This window comes from Mauremys mutica, chromosome 9 (assembly GCF_020497125.1).
Source record: "Mauremys mutica isolate MM-2020 ecotype Southern chromosome 9, ASM2049712v1, whole genome shotgun sequence".
Lineage (NCBI taxonomy): Eukaryota > Metazoa > Chordata > Testudines > Geoemydidae > Mauremys > Mauremys mutica.
In genome coordinates this window covers 26,607,677-26,630,464 of record NC_059080.1, presented here as the reverse complement: position 1 = coordinate 26,630,464, position 22,788 = coordinate 26,607,677, and the positions used below count along the sequence as shown (strand labels likewise).

The 22,788-nt window shown below is 39.5% G+C and overlaps 1 protein-coding gene across 5 annotated transcripts; it reads right to left on the bottom strand.

Annotated features, from left to right (window-relative positions):
* Positions 1–571: 571 nt before the first annotated feature.
* On the bottom strand, positions 572–22,402 carry TENT5D (terminal nucleotidyltransferase 5D). 5 transcript variants are annotated; one of them, XM_045029113.1, is made up of 4 exons: positions 18,171–18,460; positions 8,893–9,015; positions 5,707–5,747; positions 572–2,038 (listed from the first exon to the last, which is right to left on the bottom strand). In XM_045029113.1, the coding sequence occupies exon 4, from the start codon at positions 2,017–2,019 to the stop codon at positions 844–846; it is 1,176 nt and encodes a 391-aa protein (XP_044885048.1). In that variant the 5' UTR covers positions 2,020–2,038; positions 5,707–5,747; positions 8,893–9,015; positions 18,171–18,460; the 3' UTR covers positions 572–843. The 5 variants fall into 5 exon arrangements, with proteins under 5 accessions (XP_044885048.1, XP_044885045.1, XP_044885044.1 ...); XM_045029110.1 differs by lacking the exons at positions 5,707–5,747; positions 18,171–18,460 and adding an exon at positions 22,217–22,402 and having other exon boundaries at positions 579–2,038; XM_045029109.1 differs by lacking the exon at positions 5,707–5,747 and having other exon boundaries at positions 579–2,038; positions 18,171–18,459.
* Between the last annotated feature and the right edge of the window lie 386 nt (positions 22,403–22,788).

The window sequence follows — 22,788 nt, the reverse complement described above, 5'->3', positions numbered from 1 at the left end:
TTAAATCACCTGCTTATACAATCTTCAGTATCAGTAATTCAGACTCAGGGCCCAATGCTGCATTCCATGCACACTCAAATTTCCTACTGAAATCAATGGGTGCACAAGAAATATAGGATAGGGCTTCAGTACAGATTGATCCTGCAAGATGATGAGCATCTTCGTGAATGACCTCAACTGCTAATGTCCTTAATGAGAGGTGAGAAATGTTTGACATCTTGCAGGATGAAGTCCATAGAGAAACACTTAACCTATGAGGGTATTTCATAATTTCAGTCAATCAATGCAAATTCCAAAAATGATTTTACAGTCTGCATTGCAAAATGAACTTTAGCAGAGTTATATGAGTGAAACTGAGGAACAAATTTGGCCTCGTAGATTCAATCTATCCACAATATCAATGTTTTCTAAATCTATCATCTTTAAATCAGGTGTTTCTACTGAACAACTTTAAGTATCTTAGTGGCATATATTTTCCAGATGCACTATTTAAGTTATGTTAATGAATGGTTTAGAACCTAGAACAATTGTGTATGGCACTTTGTACAATTAGAATTGTTAATATCTTTCTCTTTTTGGCCAAAAAGGATGGACAGTTCAGTCACAGAGTATGTCTGCTTTAAGAACATATGACAGTCATCGTGAACTTGTTAAATAATGGCCAGTGATTTTACATAAACAAAATTTCATGATATGCTTACTGATGTTTTCAGCCCTGACTGATCAAAGGCCATTGGCAATCTGCACAAAAAATGAAATTGAGTGATGTAACACTTGCTGTAATGAGGCCTTTATTTTGGACAACTAGGGTAGCGGGGTGGGCAGTGAGGAGGCTAACTTTTACTAAACCATTCCACTTTGCATTTGTATATGAAATGGATATGGCTGGTAGATGACAGGTGGCTGTCCATGAGCAACATAGTAATTGCTGAAGTTCCTGTCACTGATATATGGAGCGGGCTGATAGTAGCATGTTACGTTGGCTGCATTTGGGATGATGTTTTGTTCTCCAAGTACTTTTAAAGCAAGAATTGTAATCATGTTCAGTGTTTGTCGTCGTTCATGTCCCATAAGACACACTGTGCTCTCATTCACAACTCCGCGCAGAGTCATCAGGTAGTCATACTTGCTCTTTTCTTCCCCAATGAAATGGTTGCGCAAATATGACTCAACTTTCCTTTGCTGCTCAGCCACATCAGGAAAATCAATGAAGAATCTGGAACACATATAACGTTCTAAAGATTTAATTTCAGCCTCATCTGCTGGCTTAAAGTCACGAACCAGAAGGTTGCTGTATTTCAGAAGGCCTCCACCTCTGATTTCTTCAGGGTTCCTTGTGGAAATAAGTTTGTATTTTAAATGGTCCATTGCCTCATTGAAGTCTCCATACATGCTCTCTGCAATAATGGTGGGATGTAAGTCTTCTGTCAATTCACATTCTGTATCACTGTAAACATTTAACATGGAGTCCAGTATTATTTGAAAGGAGTCAACGCTAAATTCAAACTGTCGTCTGAGTGAGTTTACAAATTTTAGTTCTACATTCTTCCCACTGTTGTTTGACAATGAGATGAGGCTCCAGCGGTCGTGATCAGTGGAGACTTTGACCATCTTTTGCACATATGCATCTTTCATAGTCTGAGCAGTGATCTTTTCTTTATTGACACATTTTGGTAAAAAGTCCAGTAGGCAATTCAGCACTGCCTCCTTAACAACCTGAAATTCTTGTTCACTTGGTAGTTCAACACCAAAAATGATGTCCAGGTCTTTGTAGCTAGTTCCATTCTGTTTCACAAGGATGTGACTAGCTGTTGAACCATTCAGGCGGATGTCTCTAACAGTGATTTGCTTCTCAATAAGCTGCTCCTTTACAACATGAATGATATCCTTTGGCTTTACCTCGAGTGTTGGAAAATTTCCTCTTCCATGAATAGGTATTACCTCAGTTAATACTTGATCCAGTATTTTTATCTGATCCCAAGTGAGACAACTGAATCTGTGATCTAAATCCTCAGTCATTGTGAAGTCAGTTGGTTAACTAGGAAAAACAACACAAATATTAAGAGGAAAATATTAGGATCCACCCAAACATACAAAAGCCTGTCATATGCCATGACAAACACACATCTTACCTGTTAGGCACAATAAGAAAGTAATACATTTTGCATTGAGCTATATCATGAGTTGGATGTCTGACTAAACCATTGCATTTTCATTGGCCATAGTTGAATTTGGATTTTCTCGAGGTTTAACTCTATCAAATAACATTACATTATTGTTTAGTCCAGTGACTAAAATACTCTGAAGTAAATTTAGGAAACAGTATATGATTCAGTGCAAAACCACTCACAGATTAACAATCTGAGCTTCCTGGTTGTTACAATTAAATTCAGTATAGTTTTCAACCTCCAGAATTAAATGGGCAAGTTCAGTTCAGTTCTGAATGAAAAGCATCCATTGTTTTCAATGGTTGTTACATACATGGAACTGCTGAAATGAATTATTTAACAAAAATAGAAATAATGAAAAATATTGATCTTCATGTATCTACCTCAGTATTTCTAATGCATTTGTTGCTGGAGTCTGCTAAATGTAGAGGTGCACAGCATCTCATATTTTTTCTTTTCTTTCATTATGGTTTAAGAGCTGGATGCTGAGGAACCTGTAAAATTGTTCTCATAGAATCTCTGGGCAAGTCTATCTGACCTATCCAATTAACTGCCTGGCAGTACTGTGCAGACCTTGCAAGTTCTGGTTCGCAGATAATGAACCCACCTCTTGTTTGCATTGAGGTTTGGGTTCCATTAAGTAGAACCTTTCTGGAAGCCTCTCACCTCACTCTCCAATATTTGTGACTGGAAATCAGTACAAAAGACACTGGGTGAAATCATGGCTTTAGCAAACTTAATTATTTTATTTTTTGCTTTTATATCATTATATTAAGATAAGCAGGCAGCTAGACCAGTCTGTGGATTAATTGGTTTAGGATTATAATTAGAAAAAGTTGAAAAAAACAAAACAAAATATTGTGCTTAAGATATTGCTAACTGAACATGTCCAAAACATTATTTTCATGAAGTTTCATAATGGGTTTTATGTAATTTAATACTCTCATTTTGAGATTATAAGTATGTACACTACAAACGTAATTAAACACAATTATACAATTAGATAATTAGGTGTAATTATAGTAATTATATAAGTAGTGAAGAACTGCATTCAAAAAACAACACAGTGAAGAAAATTCACAGTTGAGTGTTAGACCTCCAATATGTAAGGAGAGAAGCACTATCTTAACATTACCAATTACTAACCTAAATATTATTATTATTGAGTGGAAAATACTCTCCACATTTCTAACCTTTCCCCCAGAATCTATTACTCCATTACTAAATAAATAACTAATGCCATTTTGTTATGATTCCCCCGTTGACTGCCTAAGCCTCCTCAACTCCTCTGCAGCAGTTAACCACCAAATACGTACTTAGTGAAGGAGTTTTATTGCTGAAATGCTATCAAGCTTCTCCCTTAAAGGTCATACAATTTTTCATCACACTTCCATAAGTCCCATCATAACTCATGGATTGATACTGTGATTTGTTGATAACTTTTCAATTAAACTCAATGTTTGGTTGCTCTGACTCAGAGTGTTGAGTTTGAAGCTGCCTTGTGAGGCAGTGTTTGCTCTGACTCACTGGGTGATGGAAAGAGTGATTTATGAAAATGGTTGGACCCTCCTGCCCAGCCCAAGAGAGGGTGCAATCTTTAGTTAATATGCTCACTCCTGAGACTATCCAAATACTCAGGAGTGAGCACTAGAAATTCCCCACCATATGAGAGCTTGTTGCTCAGACATCTTATGGACATAGGTTTAGATAAGTGCTAAAAATTGGCTTTGGTTAATGGGAGCTATTGTATTTTCCTGTACATGCAATATAATTTTTACTCCTATATTGCACAAGTAGTTGAAGTGTTGTTTTTAGAATACACTGCCCTTGGTTTTGATTGATTAGCTTGTAGAGGTTTGTGTTAAACTGAAGATATTCATATTTTGAAATTTGTTCCTTAAATTGTGTCAGCTGTTTATAATTATAAACAGTAATAAATGAGTTTAATGTGACTACTTTCAAAACACATTACTATAACACAATAGAAAGATAAGGAAGACAACCCTTACAATATACCTGAGCACTGTATATAAACAAAATGGGTGTTTCTTGGCGCCAGTGTAATTAATTGAATTTCTTCTAAAAGTAAAATATCAAATTCCTTCATTACAATGACTTTTGGATTAGTAGGAGTCAGGGGCGGCTCTAGGTATTTTGCCGCCCCAAGCACGGCAGGCAGGCTGCCTTCGGCGGCTTGCCTGTGGGAGGTCCCCGATCCCGTGGATTCGGCAGCAGCCTGCGGGAGGTCCGCCGAAGCCATGAGACCAGCGGACCCTCCACAGGCATGCCGCCGAAGGCAGCCTGCCTGCCGGCCTCGCGGCAACCGGCAGAGCACCCCCCGTGGCTTACCGCCCCAGGCACGCACTTAGCGTGCTGGTGCCTGGAGCCACCCCTGGTAGGAGTTCCTTGTAACATGGATATTTTATTAAGTTGATACATTAAATTGTTGGAGACTTAGAACCAAAAGGTCACTATTAAATAACAGACAGAAAGGCTTTAAAGTGTAACTATAAAGTTTTTGTAAAAGAAAAAGAATGTTTTACCATTATACTGGTCAGAACAACATATTAATTTTTTTTAACATACAGTATTCCAGCTCATCCAGGTATAACAGCCGCCAATGTTCTGTGGGTAACAATTAACCTCCAAACCTTCCCCAAAAGAGGAAAACTTAACTTACATGAAAGCAGTGAGTAATCCTATTGACTTCAGTGGAGCTACGCACATATTGGAAGTTAAGCATGTGTGTAAATGTTTGCTGGATTAGGTCCTTATAGAAGAAAGCACATAGCGCTTTTGCTTAGAGAACTTTGTTTCTTAAATTCCATTTAAGGTGAGGTAAAGGACTTGACTGACTTTAAAAAATGGACTGGTTATTTGAAGCTCATCATGTGGGTGCATATGAAATCTGAGCTGTTTGACTAGCTGGGAAGCAGTAGTTTTATTGAGGATGTCTGATAATTGAATAAGCACACCACTGATGGATCAAGCGATAAGCCCCTCAAGTGATAAGGAAAATCCTCCCATTTTCTTTTGGCAAAACAAAGTATCAGCAAATTGTAATGATGTTATTGTAACATTTCCGGCCTTCATTTTATTTTATAATCCACAGTGACAACACATGTATACTGATGTGTATTTTCTTCCCTTCTCTCTTCAGTTATATACACTCTATATATTTGAAAAATTTCAGGTAACTTGTGAACTTAGGAACAGTTTTGGGTGGTTGCTAAACCATTTTATATTTATTTTTAATATTGCTTGTAAGGGGCCCCAATTCAGCAAGCTATTTAAGCACATACATAACTTTAAGTGTGTGATCAGTCCTACTTAAATCAATGGAACTAGTCATATGTTTGATGTTTTAAGCATTTGCTTAAATACCTTGCTGAATCAGGGCCTAAATAGGTTAGTATTTAGTTTGTTTTCTTAAACTGCTGCTGAAAAGACTTTTTCATGTGTTAGACTCAATCCCATAGCCCTCACACAGCACGAACTTCCCCTTATTTTAGTGTGACATATATAGATTCATAGATACCAAGGCCAGAAGGGATCATTCTGATCATCTTGTCTGAACTCCTGTGTAGATAAACATTGTAGACCTGTATGAGTTTAGGGTAGACAGTATTCAACATGAAAACTAAAGCAATTGCCTGTTCATTCCCTATGCAGCTATCATTGCACATTTATAATATTTACTAAAATCTGTTATAATGAAAACTGTGATCCTCCCTCCACAATCCTTTTCAAATCCCAGTACCCTGGGCTGGATTTCAATTGGATGACACCATAATTTCTTACATTCCCATGGGAAATATTTTAGATAGAAAATCTTATTCCAGGAATATAAAAGGTCTTGTGAAATACTGTCATGGATGATAATTTCCAATTCTAATATTTTTTACCCAGTTTGTAACTTTGAGGGAAGAGAAATACTTAGCCATCAGATTTCCACAGCCCTACATCTCTAGCTATGCTTCCTGCACCATGACAAAGAATTTAACTTTGCAAAATTTTTCTGAATGTGAAAGTATCTCATATGTTTTACATTCAATACATTCCCCTCTTAAAAACCTCTAGGTAAACAATGGAGGGCTACATGCTGACTAGAAGCATTACAGTGAAAGAATAGAGTAGTCTTTGAATATTTGTTTTGGAGAGGTTTAATTTTTCTCCCAAGTAACTGATACTACAACTTGTTAAACATAATTTCCTAGTGAGATTTCTTAGAGTTCATTTGTGCCTTTTCTTGTAACTCCTACATTTTTATGGGATTTAGGATGTTATAATATCATAGAAATTTATATAATAGAAAGGGACCTAGAGAGGGTATCATATCCAGCCTTATGTGCTGAGGCAGAATTCCCTCAGGAATAACCCAGCAGGTTATTAGACATTGCTGTGGACACAGATTCCTGAACTTAGCATTATCAGATAAATGAGGGAAGAACTGGTTTTCAGGGTTTTCTTTTAAATGTACTTGCTAGAGCAGCAAAGCATAGGTTGGACAGGATATGTTAAAGTTTATACCACATATTGAACTTCTTACAATGTAACAAATTACCTCCCTGATTATTCATGTTCTGGGCTATCTTTGAGTAGACAGCATAAATCATGCCAAGTGATGTGGAAAAATATTTACAGGTGTGAGTATGAGACCTTCAAACACATTTCCGCTAAGTGTATATTAAAGGCCTGATCTAAAGTCATTGACTTAAATGGATAAACTTCCATTGATTTCAATGAGCTTTGAATCAGGCTCCTGTTACAGAATTTGAATATAGTTCTACAGTGGCAAATGGTTAGTTCACCAACTCTGTGCACTACGTAGTCCTCAGGTACAGGCAAGTTCCACCAAAAAAATAGGTATGGGATTTTATATCTGGAAAAGAAAACCTTACTGACAAGCGGTGTCTACTTCATAAACTTCCAAAGAAATCTTGCATCTGACGAAGTGGATATTCACCCATGAAAGCTCATGCTCCAATATGTTTATTAGTCTATAAGGTGCCACAGAACTTTTTGCCGCTTTTACAGATCCAGACTAACATGGCTACCCCTCTGATACAAAGAAATCTAGATAGTTAAGATCTGGAGGACATTCTCTTCCAATTTTGGCCATGTTTTGACTATAAACTTTTTAACATCCTCTTTTTATATGCTCTATCTTACTGTTTCAAAGCATTTTCAGGGGGTTTATAATATGCTAACATTTTCAAACAGAACACATTTTTGTAAAGATATGCTTGCTCTATTCTGATCTGCTAGCTTTTATCAACGCTAAGTATACAAACAAGCACACTGAATATTTTGATGCTCCATTTATCTTTACTTTTTGTCTGTACTTGACACAAGTCACTGTGAGACCTGTCAGAGATTACATTAAAATGTCTCATCAGCTACATTAATTAGCCTTGCTCTATTCTATAATATTGTGATTTTTTTTCTAGTTCTGTGTTTTGGTTCACTATACATTGGTTATCTGTATAGCTAATTAAAAAACACATTTCTCCATTAGGTAGGACCCTTTCTTGAAGCAATCTGCATTGACTTCAGGAACTACAGCCAGCATTGATTGGCAAGTATGCATTTCTATTCACAGCACAAGTGTGCATGAGCGAAGTTTAAACAGTAGTGGAGATGAGGCACTCCAAGTAGGGAAATCTTCTGACCAGCCCCAATTTAATCTTGGTTTTCAAGATCTTTTCCAGGAAACTAATGTTAATGGATACAGTGAGGAGATTTTTTGCCCTGCTATTCTGAGATTATGCACAAGTTGCAATAAAGCAGTACAGTTACCATCTAGTTACTCTGAAATAACAAATGTAACTCCAGGCCACTTGCTCTTCTCCTGTGAGAAAAGGTTGCATGGCACTGCAAGTAAACCTTAACAGGAACCAAGCACTTCAGGCTGTACTGCAGCATATCACCTTCAAGGACAGAATAAGTGAGTATTCAAAAGAGGAACAGGAGCATAACTAAATAAAATGTGCCTCATCTTTCTCCCAACCAGATCAAAGCTATTGGAAAAGCAGCACTGTCATGCACACGTGCACCTGCCCAAGTACATCAGTTTGCAGAACTGTGAATCATAGGAGCAGTGATAATATATCCTGGCACAAAGCTGTGGATTTGGGAAAGGGAATCCCACAGCATAAGGTGAACAAAATCGTACAAAACGCAGTCCAAAGGGCTGAACTGGTGGTTGGCAGGCAGGGTTAACAAATGAGTAATGAGGAGCTTGCTTTGTGCATGCAGCACTAACTTGTAATTCATGTTGCTGGTTTCACACAGATTATTTCTTTTTCCCCCTGAATCTTTCTATCATGTCTCAGAACACCCTTTTTTAGCTGCATGTGGATCCACTTTCAGGTTAGATATTGTATGCCATTATACCTAAGTAATATGTATATAATGTAATATAGTCGTTTTTTCATTTATCTTCTTCCCTACACAGCATGCAAGGTACACCAACATATATGACTCCTGATAAATAATGTGGCCTGTAGCACAACTTTCTCTTGTAATGTAACATCTACTGCTAAGTTAAAAACTAAGGTAGAATGCACAACATTAGATCTACTTTTGGCTATGATCATTTCTATTAACTTATAATGACACTATATTATGTAAAGAAAAATACTTTTACTCTTCAATGCATACTACAGTCTCACTAAATTATGGAACCACGTTTCCAGGAGAATGGAAACAAATAGAGACTTACTGTGGTAGGAATATTGCTAATCATGTACTTCAGTAGAGTTAATAAGATGACTCACTGGGTCCTTTGGTAAAAATATGAATCGTCATCTTGTCACCAATAAAATCATGAACCACCCAGGGAAAGCTGCAGGAAAAAACAAACAATAACAGTCTTTTTGAGATTAAATGTTAACTACCAGTCACCTGCTGTACATAATAAATCATGCATTATAGCTTGACAGTGCTGCAATTATGACAATAGCCTTTTAAGTCATAAATGATAAGGTAAGAGCTATGAATGGGAAAACAGAGCAGCACTTAGAAAGAATATGAGCTTCAGGACATTCTTAATCCTCTGCCAGTGTATTTACTCAGGCAGTAACTTGCAAGGCATTAATATTTTACTATTTCTCCAAGGGATTAAAGAATTATTACTTATAAGCAAATTAACAGAGACACTGTGGAATTATACAAGCAAAGAATTAGAACCAATAACGACCCCAGCAAAATTAAATATTTTTCTTTCACAAATGCAGATCAGGTCTTGCACATTTTCCAAAGATGTCTGTGAATCACAGAGGGCTCTCATTCCCTTGGCAAGCCAGGCAGCAACCAATTCATTTAAGACAAGCATAAATGGCACAAGTGGGAACTCCATGCAACTGAGTGTGTTGCATGGATTTATGACCAGCTCTGCATAAATTATAAAGAATTTTTATTAACACTAGATATGTGTGATCACAAAAATCCTTTTTATATACAATATTCACTTATTATTTAACATTTGTATTACTGCACTACTTAGAAGCCCCAGTCACAGACCAAGACCTCAGTGTCCTAGGTGGTGTATGTACACAGAACAAAACGATAGTGTATGTACACAGAACAAAAGAGCTTATTTCAAGAAACACTGACAATCTGATCATTTTTTATCTTTCCTCCAACACTTGGTTATTCCAGCTATATATGCCCCAATGTGTATAAACTCTAAGAAACAGCCAGGACCCACAATCCATCACAAGGGCTCTAGGGAGTTTGTGATCCTTCAACCACAAAATGTATTCCTTGCCACCGAAGTATGCGCCACAATCTCCGCTTTTATTTTAAAAAATATTTGTTTCTTATCTTTATGATTGCAGAGAGAATCTTGAAAACATGAACTGAGTGTAAACTGAGGCAGCGACGTCTACCTGAGTTTGCAAAGAGCCCAAAATAATTGCTCTGAGGTGTGAGCTGCCTTATTAATTTCAATCAGATGCCAAATTTCAAAAAGATGCCACAGAATTCAGATTTTGGCTGCAGAATATGCCAGTTAGCTGCAGTCAGGAGCCTGACATTTTGTTTTCTGTCTCCTTTCCCTGGATCTGTCCACAGCTACCTTTTGCTCTCCAGCTCTTCACAATGGTCAGCTAATTAAAGTGCACGCTCCCTGCATTATTCCATGGAGCCTGGCAGCACAGAAAAGGAGCCAGAGCAGGAATCCAGTTTGCAGGCAGATAGTGAAAGGAGGCAGAAGTATAGGCTGGCAGCTGCAGAACAACACAGCAGCTGAGGCCCAGGGAGCCTAGGAGATGAACTGCTGGTTACAAGATCTCGCTATCCCTGGGAAACATTGTCCAGGAGTCCTGCTCAGAACGTCCTTTCCCTGCCAACTTTGAGAGAGCAGAGTCGGTCAGGTCAACTGGAGAGCATAGCAAAATACCCATCCTCAAAAATAATCACTATACAAAATAAATGGAGGAATTTCACATCAATGAGTATTTTCAACAGTTAGGTATGGATGTGTGTTTGTGCGGGGATGAGAGATGATGGATATTTCATGATGATAGAACTGATATTGCACTAGAATTTAGAGGTTGTTATTGTGGCATTTAGGGAATATTCACAAGGAAGGACAGAGTTTTGCTATGAAACATACAAAATTTCTTATTCTGTAGTATGCTCATAAAGGAAACATTTGCGGCTAAATGTGTAAGCTGTTCTTTGCATATTAATCTCAGTAGTGGTCTATTGCTGATTCATATGCTGCAGAGAAAGATAGTGTATCCCTTAACTATTCTACACTCAGATTGTTCCCAATATTTTTCAAAATGAATAAATATTCAAAAGCTGTCATAGACAAAGTTCGGTTTTGTTATCTCAAAAAGAATACTTTTGATTCTTGAATACAAAATTTGGGCTGTGATTATGATGAAGTAGAGACAGATGCATTTTAGACCTAATTCCGAACTCATGTATACATAATGATTGATAGAACATAGTGACAATGAGAATGGCCCAGTAGGTAAAACATGGGATTGGGTTTCTACTGTTCTGTTCCCTGATCTACAATGTGGCAGGTCACATGCAGGCAGTTTGTTAAAATGCTTATTCTCCATGCCTGGATATCCACTTTGAGACACTGTGGCACTGATTTTTAGAACTGTTAAGCACCTGCAGCTCCTATTAACTTCAGCTGGAGTCATGGCTGCTCATTCCTTCTGTCTCAAACTGAGTACCCAGAAATTGAGGCATTCAAAATCAGTGGCTTGTTTCAAAAAGTCTGGCCTTTATCTTTCTGCGTTCCGGTTTCTAAGTGCAACGATTGTATTTATTTCTTTAGATTAATAAAAAGTAAAACCTATTCTTTCTCTCTAGCACCATGACTCAACTTAAAATTCACATATCAAAAATGCCTGTCAATATGACTAACCTCCAGCAAAAGCAGGCAAGTTACAGACTGAAACAATCCTCCTTTTCCATCTATTAACCATCCTCATAATTCTCTCTCCTTTTCAAGTGATTGGGGGTGGGGGGAACGTAAGCTTTGCAGTGTGCCCTGAATGTTATCAAATTTGGACTATTGAAGACAAAGGAGGGAGGAGGGTACAAAGCCAAGGGGCTTTGGATGAGATGTAAAACTAAGGACACAGCCACTTGGGGTCCATAAAGATCTCCTAATTCTAATTTAGGCAGGTGCATTCTGCCTATCTAATTTCTCTTCACTTCCTATTCTAAAATCCACCCCAGAATTAGCTGCACTTCATGACAGAAAAAATAATCCCTATGTGTATAGTCTATGTATCAGTTTATTAAGCATTCTGGGATCCTTTGTGATGAAAGATGTAGTTTTTTTAAAAGTTAGTTCATTATCATTATTGCAGCAACAAAACCACTGCTGTATAAAAGCATAACAACAACTGTTGTGTCTAATAATCAGAAATTTATTTTATTCACCTTTAAAATATCTGTTCACATTGTGATGATTTCTCCTAGTGATAAAAAATATTTTATAAAATGTCGATGCTATTTAAATATATAAGAAAAGCATATGAATGCTAAAGTAAAACCACTTCATACCACAGTGGGACATTAACATATCTTTATTAAACAGAGATTTTTTAATTTGGCCATTACTGCTGTAACAAGCTTTTAATTTAAGTATTTTTGAAGATAATTTCAGAGCCCTAGAATAATGTAGTCCTGGTACCTATAACAGGGTACATCTTGCATAACTGATTACACATAAAATTAGTTTCCTGTTCATGGGTGAATTTGCCTTCAATTGTTTTGGATTTTTATAGATTATAATTACATACATACATATATATATTTATATATAAATTATATATAATTAGTAGAGCTATTAATAAATTATGAATTCATGTTTATATTTTCCGAAGTACAAAAACTATTCCATGACTACAAAATGTAATATTGGACTTTCCTTTTAATGCTACATTTACTTTATAAGCTACATCATTAAGAGGAGCTAATACATGAAATATTTTACTAATTTAAGTACCTGCTGTACAAGAGTTTATTCTTAATTTTGCATCAGTAAGACTTGGGGTTCCCCTACAGCACTTCACATAACATAGCTCTTTTATTATTAAAGAAGTCTCATTCAGAAATAGAACAAGGTTTTTTTTACAATTCTATAATAAAGTAAACTGCATCATTTCGCTCAAATCACATCAGGAAGAAGGAACAATGCTGCAACCACAAGATCATAGTAATGCTATTTTTCCATGCTGAAAGAAGGATGAAATGTCACTGATGACGTTATTGCCACAATGCTGAAAGACAGTAAAACTGATGAACCAAGGAAAAGTGTGAAGCCTAGCACAGATGTGTGTGTTCATCAGTTTCATGCTGCCATCAACAATGGATGTTGAATGCCAGGCAGTTGATGACATCAACTTCTAAGATAGAAAGCTTGAATACCACTATCACCCAAATTTGTAAAAAGAGGAATCACCATGGCATTTGGATGTCCAAAAGCCAGGCCCTGTATGCCAGATGCAGATGTAGAGAAAGAGAACAACGTAGAAAAAGAGTGACAATGTTAGCTGATAACACACACCTTTTCTGGGGCTCTGTAGTATTATATAGAAAAAACACATCCTTTTGTTGATATTCAAAAGAAGAAACCGTGTCTGCTGCCAGATAAATACTTTGAATAAAAACAACAATAATACTACTAAATTCTATTTTATCAGTGGAATTCTATTTATTGATATTCAATATTTATAAATGCTACTTTTACAAATATTTTATATGCTACATTCTAGTTTTGTAAATCAGTGGCCTGTAAGTAAACTGCTGATATCCTGTGAGAACTGATGTAAATAAACCTGTTTTTTCTTGAAAGGTCCCTGAATTTTTGTCTCCTACCCCCTGCACTGATGCTTGCAATAGACTTTTGTGTAGTTACAAACCCATTCTGGCTAATGGAAAGGAGTCAGATTAAATACTGAGTAAAATATATGAAACATGAGAAAAAACAATAGACACAGCAAGAGGGGGGACAAACTCTGTTCTAACACCCATGCTGCTCCTTGGAAATCAGTGGGATTACATGGGTCCTAAGAGCAGAATTTGGCCCAAATGTGTTCATACCAAACATTTTCCCATAATGCGACAAATTCTGCTGTCCCCTAGATCCTGTTCAACACCACCGAACCATGCATACATTTAGTTTGCCCATGGTGTAAGAGCCAAATTTGGCCCAATATTTGGTTCCAAATTCTATAAAGTCTCCACGGGCTTGATCCTGCACCATTAATCCAATGGAAGGAATATCATTGACTTCAATGGGAGCAGCAGCAAATCCCATATGCAGAACTCTTACTGAAGTCAATGGGAGTTCCACACACAGAAAGATAAAGCAAATCAAATGAGAGAGTGTTTTATTTTTGTTTTCCTTATATACTGCCTTTCATTTACCATTAGTCAAATTGTACAGTCCTAATACAGGCAACACTTGTACAGGAGTTTTATTCTGAGTAAGAACTAGAAAACAGATCCTCTTTCTTTTTTGTTTTCTTTATCATGTATTGTGATAACATGCTTGAAATGCATGTTTTCCATAGAAGTTGTAGATGATGAACTGTTTGGTTTCCATATACTGTACAATATATTTAAATGGCAAATTCTTAATCAACACTGGACATACAATAGATCATGTCACCTTTACACATGCTGACTATTGCTTCTCTCCACAAGTAGTCCCAATGGATTCAATGGGATCCACAGAATAAAGTAGTACTCAGCATGAGTGAGGGTGGCAGGGTATTACACAAAGTGTCTATTGATAACTTTCACTGTACATCAGCCCATTATGCCCAAGGACTGAAAAACCTGTGGGCTCAAGTTCATTCTATTGGTACATCCAGGCAACTTCATTTATTTCAAAGGAGTTCCATGAGTATAGCTGAGAGCAGAATATGACCATCTTTCTGCCCTACTGAAAATCTGAAGTAATGTCTTTGAAACCAACAGAGCTATTCTGGATTTACACCAGTGTAACTGAGGGCAGAATTTGCCCCCAGAACACAGATGATGGAGGAAATAAGCACAAAGAATACTGAATGTCACTGTTGTGTGTAGGAACTAGAATTTTAATATCTTTTGAATATATTGGTACAAATCCTGCTTGCCTTACAAACAAATAAGTCAACTTTAATGTAACTTTAATATAATTAATCATGTGATTTGCTCCATTTTTGAAATCTGTAACACTACTTGGTATGTTACTTGTCCCACTCTAACGGTTGGTCAATAGTAGACCTGAGTCTACTCTAGATACTAGCTATAGGAGTTCCTTCTTAACTGAAGTAGTAGTCTTACTTTTAGCTTTGGAAGTTCTAGGTTCATTCCTCTACCCATGAGGACAGTCATTACATTACTTTCATTTGTGTCATTTGAATAATTGCTCTCCATACAATATATAACACTGTATAATTTATGCCACTATGAGGCAACAATGCCCAGGAAAAAATTGCCTTTAGGCACAGACCAGAGCAAGGATGGTGTGTAAGCTGCACCTGTGAGGCTTCATGCCTCAGAGACACCCCTCTGAGGCACAATTCCGTCTCTGTGTCAAGGGATAGTAATCTGATGCTGATATAGACCAACAGGAAATTAGAGAACTCCCCCACCATCATTCATGCTGTTTCAGATGTGCTGGCCAGAAAATTGTGGGAAAGTGTTGCCCAGGCTCCACCCATTAACCCCTCCATACTGCTCAGCATCCACTTAAGGCTTGGCTTGGTTTAGTTCAAAATGCCCTGAATTCAATGGAAAGACTCCCAGTGACTTCAATGGGCTTTGTATCAGGCCCTAACTTCTGTGTGCTAGCTCGGTGCAGAGTTTGGACAGCAACGCAAGAGTGTAAGAGGTGGGGTTCTTACCCATCTGTGTGGCATGTAGCCCAAATCACAATATGGCTCTAAAGTTCAAGAACACATAGTTTAAATCTTAATCAGGGAGTCTGCACCATCAATTCACTTTGATTTCTCATTCATTTTCTGAGTTAACAGTGATCCATGTCACTACTGACAACTACATTGTGTTTTTTTTAAATCAGTCCTGAAAAACCTGTTCTTTGGAATAAAGCACAGAATACAAAGCATATACCTGTTTAATAAACCATCTTCCTTATGATGGAATAATAAGCATGTTTAGTTTTAAGAGTTACAAATGTACCATAAAGAGATGTATTGGCAGGGCTAGGCAGAAGGAGATAAGGAGTCCCAGTTCATTTTTTTTTAGAAGAAGAAATTATGTAACAAATCTATAGCCCCCCCCCTTTTTTTTTTCATCACAGGTTGTTTGTGAGCCAATCTTGATTTCTGCAAATGCATTCCTTATTTGGAAGTCATCACCAAATAGTTTCTGTAAACAAATTGCAACCCATTGTCTGTCTGTCCAACGACAGACCCTGAGCATCTTGGGGTAGGGACTGTCCCTTTCTGAAATGGCTTAACACATCATGAATGCTAAATAATTAATAACAACATTGGTTGCTATTTAAACTATCTGCAATTTCTTTGTGCTGTGTAATTTATCACAAGTCACATGATATGATTTCTACTTCCTATTTGGATGGATAATGAATAGTAAACAGCACATGTCCAGTATGATTTTTTGGGGAAATTATCATTTGTGCCAAAATTCATAAAACTTTTGGGATTCATCCAACTGTCCAGAAATAAGCCACTACTACTGTGCAGTGAATGATAAATCCCAACAAATTATAGCAGAGCAAATCTGCCACATTCATTCACAAAAATATTCATAATTCACTTTTTGTATTATTTAATCTGCTCTAGTGACAAACACTAGACCCCAAAGTCATGTAGTTATTCTGGATTTTACACCAGTGTAACTGAGATCTGAATCTGGTTCATAGTTTATAAACTAGTTTATCAGTTAAATTCACATCTACTACAGGATTATTTTTAAATCTGAGTTCTTAAATGTTACTATAAACTCAACTAGTATTCTATTCCTATTTAGAGGCACTGAGATAATAAAAGGTGGGTGAGGTAATATCTTTGATTACACCAACTTCTCTTGGTAGAACAGACAAGCTTTGGAGCTCCACAGAGCTCTTCACAAGTAGCTTTTGTCTCTTAAACTAACTGAAGTTGTTCCAATCAAAGATATTACCTCACCCACCTTGTCTCTCTCCTATCCTGGGACCAACACTAGATTACAGATGAATGAGTTCTGGGAAAGTGATAATTCCTCTGGGCAAACTGATGGATCTAGTTTTCAGTTAAAAACCAAAACCAGGAGACTGTACACACTATCCTCCGGTAAGATCTAAATATAGTGTAAATATCTGGGAGGGTGTTTGCACCCTCCTATCCAAAGGGGGGTATCATTTCCTATTGTTTATGCCAGGTGCCAGCTTCAACTGGTTATGATTAAAAATAAAACCGGATCAACAGATCCCTTGCTTTCCGGTGAGGAAAATAATTTTAACCAGTGATTTATTTGTGAAATTCTTAATACAGGAGGGGTAGGAGAGAAGTTATACAATGTTCTTGAAAGTAGAGACCAAAGCGAATAGCCTGTTGTAATATTTAAGCAAATGATAATATACATCACTACAATACAGAGCACGGAGGAAACATACTTCCTTGGGGCAGCGAAGTTATCGAACAATTAGAGCTACAGAACAGTTTATATTGAGCGGAGTGGGGGAGGGGGAGAAATTTCACTTGCTGCTTCACTCCAAATAAACCAGTGGGCTCCCCATCGAGCCCTATTTCTAACCCCCCCTCCCCCCCAAAATGGAGAGTAAAGAGCAATGAACCCAAACCAGCGGTGCAGACTATGTCTCCAGCTTGTGCAGGCAGGGGCTGGGGTGAGCAGCAGCCGCCACGAAGAACCGCTCTGCTTTTCCTGCGTGCGATCGGCCCACAACCCCGCCCACTCTTGCGAGAGAAGTAACAGCCCAAGGGTCCCTACGACCCCAGAAGGCGCCTGTAGCACAAAGTACGACTCGGGAATGCCGGCATTACATCAAAGGTAAAGGGACCCTACAACAGCCAGGGAGCCTAGTGCACCCAGAGACCCTATAGCGCCAGAGAGAGCCTATAGCGCTCAGGATCCCGTAGCACCCAGAGACCCTATAGCGCCAGAGAGAGCCTATAGAGCTCAGGATCCCGTAGCACCCAGAGACCCTATAGCGCCAGAGAGAGCCTATAGAGCTCAGGATCCCTCAGCACCCAAGGACCCTATAGCGCCAGAGAGAGCCTATAGAGCTCAGGATCCCTCAGCACCCAAGGACCCTGTAGCACCAGACAGAGCCTATAGAGCTCAGGATCCCTCAGCACTCACGGACCCTATAGCGCCAGAGCCTATAGAGCTCAGGATCCCTTAGCACTCACGGACCCTATAGCGCCAGACAGAGCCTATAGAGCTCAGCATCCCTTAGCACCCAGAGACCCCACGAGCACGCCGGGACCCTGTGAGATCAGGGGCCCTACGGCACCGACACGCACGCGGCGTGCAGCCGGGACTCACCGGGCTGGAAGCTGCGCCCCCTTCTCGCTCCGTCCTCTCTCCCCCTTCCGCCCCACAGACAGTCTCCGGGCGAGGGAGGCGCGCCCCTCACCGCCCCGTCCGCGCCGCTCGGGGCTGGCTCAGCCTGCGCCGCGGAGGGCGCCCGGGGGGGAGAGACACGCACAGGGGCAGGGACCCGCCGGCCCCCCAGCGCCGAAGCGGAGCCCGCAGGGGGAGAAGCGGAGAGTCGCCGAGCCTGAGCCGCCGCCGCCGCCGCTGCTGTCCGCGGCCAGCCTGGTGCTGAAATGAGCCGCCGCCCCCTCCCCCGGATCAGCCCTTGTAGCGTAAACCCGTGGCCATGGCAACCCGGCGTCACACAATTTAAGGTGGCGGGGCCCTGCGCGTGCCAGGGCAGCCCCCGCTCGGCTGCCGCGCCCCGTCCCGCCCAGCGCGAGCCCTCCCCCCCCGCCCGCCCGGCTCGGGGAGTCCCGCGCGCCCGGCTCTCGCGCGCCAGGGCGGGGGCTGAGCTCCTGCGGGCTGCAGCGCTGAGCCCCTCCCGGCCAGGGGCCGCAGGGACCCGGCAGCCCCTTCTCCCCAGCGCTGCCGTGACTAGCTCCGCGGCGGGCGGGCGGGCGGCTATCGCGGGCATACTACGGGGCTGTTACTCCTGCAGGAGCCTGAGTTCCCGCCGGCTGGGGGGGGGGTTGTCTCCTACCCAGAATAAACAGCAGCAGAACCGCCCCCCCCCCCCCCAAGTTCTCTTCCCCATAGTTATTCTCGCTCTCCTGCCTCTATTACCAGCATTGGCTTTCGTGTGCAAAGGCTCCCGTGTGCCGTATGCATTCACATTGCCCGAGCCAGGATCTGGCCCAGGGGAAAACCGAGCAAGGCTTAAGGCGGAAGCAGCTTGGAAAATAATGAATGAAAAACACAAATCGCGCAGTCCTGCCTCAGCCCACATTTCCTTGTCAGGCAACGTGAGTAAAGGAGGACTGCCCGAGTTACTGTGCTTTGTGACCCTCAGCGGGACACGGGTGTTTACCAGTTCATGGTAATACATTTCTTAATCGGGAATGATTTGTAATTATTTAGCTTCTGTCCTGGTCCAGAAAGGGTGCTTGGAGAAAGCTGTGAACAACAAAGACAAGTCTGCTTGGTGTGCTTGCTCCTTTTACCTAAAACCAGGACTCAGCACCGCTTCCAAAAAAAGATCAATAGAGAGATGAGAAAGGAACTTCAGACTGGGCAAGTTGCCATTGACAGATCTTGCTGCATTGATAACCACAAAACTTTCTTAAGCCCCAATCTACTCTATCTTTAGCTAATGTATCTCTTTCAAACTTAATTTTAAAATGTAAACATTTTTTCCCTTGGCTGCTGAGGGTGAAATTCCTCACAGGGGGCCGAGGGCCTTTTCATAGAATCATAGATGTGTAGGACTGGAAGAGACCTCAATAGTCCTCTAGCCCACTGCACTAGTCATTGTACACATAAGAGACAATCCCTGTCCCAAAGAATTTACAATCTAAATAGACAAGACCGAGAGAGAGCAGGAGAAAGGCAATATCATTATCCCAATTTTACAGAAGGCGGATTAAGGCCTAGAGAGACCCAGTGACTTGACCAAACTCACACAAGAAATCTGTGTCATAGCCAGGAGCTGAACACAAGTATCCCAAGTCCCTTGCACCCTATGTCCTAGTGGATCTTGCCCCACATTGGCTTTGATGTAAGAGGGCCCCTCTATACGTGAAGGATATGCCCCCTTTTGGTGTAATATGAAATTTGACTTGTTGGTTTCAGTTGCAAATGGCAGATTATAAAAATCAGTCTTCCAGCAGTGAGCTTTTATATTTTATTATCTTTGATCAATTACTTAATTGACTGGAATAAAATCTACACTGAATAAGGTTACAGTGTTTGTGATTTTTTTAATCATCTGTATCTTATTGTAATATTAAATGTCTTAATTTTGTTCTTGTACATCTCCTTAGTTGAACCACAGGCAACTAAAATGGCTAAGACTTATGTCGTGACTGATTTTGAAAAAAAGACAGATTTAGTACTGCAATGACTCATACCAATGGACATACTTGGGGAAAAGGTTTCAGCAATATATTAAACCATATTTTATTATAACTACTTAAATAATATATAGGAGTACTACTCATTGGTAGACACTTTACTCTTTGGCTGGCTCTTGGGCATAGTACAGACTCATCATTTTCATCTTATATCTCAGGAGCTGTACAGTCCTTTGCAATGAAATCTGGCACATTTAAATATAAAACCTCCAGATCAGCTGCTACTTTTTAGGGCCCTTAACAAACAAAATCAGTATCTCCTTCCCTTTCAAAAACAGTTTTGCTCATCCAGTGATAAGTGCTGTTACAGTAAAACTCCATAATTGTACAGGAATTTTAAAATATTTCTTGGGAATGGCCTTCTTTAAATCTTTAAGCTGTTGCAAATAAACAATATGTACCTCTCATTACTTTATGTTTGGAGTTTTTCCCATGAAAATAAATTAAAATTAGATGTTTTATTGCTTCCAGGTGCTCTTAAAACTGAAATTTAAAGCAATTCTTGGTTTTAACAGCTCTGTTTTCCAGCAAATTGGCTCTGTTGCTGGCCTGTTGAAACCTGGCTAAAAGCTAAGTAGCCCTAAATAAACAAAACATTGTCACAGCAGTTATTCTACATGCCCCCTCAAACCAACCCCCTCATCAGAAAGAAGCCTGTAGCTCTGCAAAACCCAATAATCTTCCATAGCAATCAAGGGATTAATCAGTCAGATTAATTAGTTAGTGGTTTTTCTGCACTTTGAAAATAAGAAAGTGTTAAATAAGGAGTAAATATTATTCACTTATGTATTTATTTATTATTTAAATATCATTAGGCAGTTGCCAGAAATGTCAGGTGGCTGGAAGGGAGGACTCCACTAAAGATACAGAGCTGGGCTTTCTCTGGATGACTGACAGGTCTAATTATGATGTCAGCCAGGCAGAGCTGTATATCTTGGCAATGTGCCTTTACCTCCTTAAGCATTGTAGAGGAGGTAAATATACAGCCCCACAGCTCATCCTTGATGTCACCATGAACAGACCTGTCAGGCAGGCCCGGAGGTATTCAAAGGAATAGCAGCTAGCCACATGTTTTTGAAACAATACAAACATTAGGCATTAAATCACGGGGAAATATATCCACAGGATGAAATCTTGGCTCTACTGAAGTCACTGGAGTTTTGCCATTCACTTCACCGGAGCCAGGATTTCACCCATAATTGCTTTATGTTTGTTTTGGAAATGAAAATTCTGAGGACAAGCCCCCAAGCTTGAGTTCTCCACTGCAACAGTGTTTAGCACACCACCGCAGAATGTAAAAGAAATGTCACTTTAAAATCTGGGTTTCTGTCCTCTCCCTTCACTCTGGCTCTGATTCAGGAAAGCACATGCTTAAATCTATCCCAAAATAGCAAAACATTTAAGCTTAGTTTTAAGCATGTGCTTAACTTCCATTGATTTAGTGGAACTACTTATGGAGTAAGTTACTCCTCACTGTGACTTAGAATGCAAGAATATAGCTCTGAATCTTTATTGTTTATATCAATTATTATAACCTCAGCTTAGTCGTCGTTTGGCAAAGTGACACAGGATCATTGATTTCTTGCTGAATAAACTTTTGGATGTGCAGCCAGTTTCCCACAAAAGCCTGAATTATATTTTCAGACTGTTTTTATGAATACACAGCTCAAAGCCCATAATAGTGTACCTGCACTGAGGATAACTTAATGTAGAGTAATATCTTTGTTGACATAAAAACACTTACATGGTGTTAAACGTCCTCCCTAGTTGCAAAGCTTTGGACCCAGTCCAAGTTTCAAATTTCCCCAAATTTCTTGAGGATTTAGATGTGGGGATTTTGTATTGTAGAGAGAGGGCCAAAATATAAACATCAGATCCTGATCTGAATTTCCATAGTGCTCAAGTGTGTTTAGATCTTGGTTATATAACAGGACCCCATCTCTATATCACACATAACTATAGTGGAAGAAAATATCTTGTTACCTTTTAAAATTCCACCACCAAAGTATATTTTACTTCAAAAGCTCCAAGATTCTATGTAATATGATGTATTCTCTGTTCCAAAAGTTTTTGTAAGAAGAAATAAACCTATGACCTGACTGCTAAGTTAATACAAGAAAAAAGAAATGCAGCTTCCTTACTGCAACTTTAGACATTCACTTTGCTGCTCCACAAAATGCTTCCAAACACAAATCAAAGAGCCGGTCCTTTCCAGACCACCACAATGATGTCACCAGATTCCACACAGTGCTGTCATCCCATTCTATGCATTCTCTGTTGCTATAGAAGACCCTCTCTTGCTGAGGGCCCTAAACTCAAATTCCAAAGGACAATTTTCACTTTTCTTTCCTATTCAGTATCTGGGTTTATATATATATGAGGCACTGTGTGATAATCAGCTCTCACTGAGTCAGAGTGAGTAGCAGGGGACCATTTAATGTGCACATCTCTCTTAATGAGAGTGAAACAAGTGCTGTCCCCTAGGTTTAGAGTTTCTACAAATCCTATTGCCTGATTGGACTTATGTACAATTTTGCTTTTCAGGGTGAAGAGAA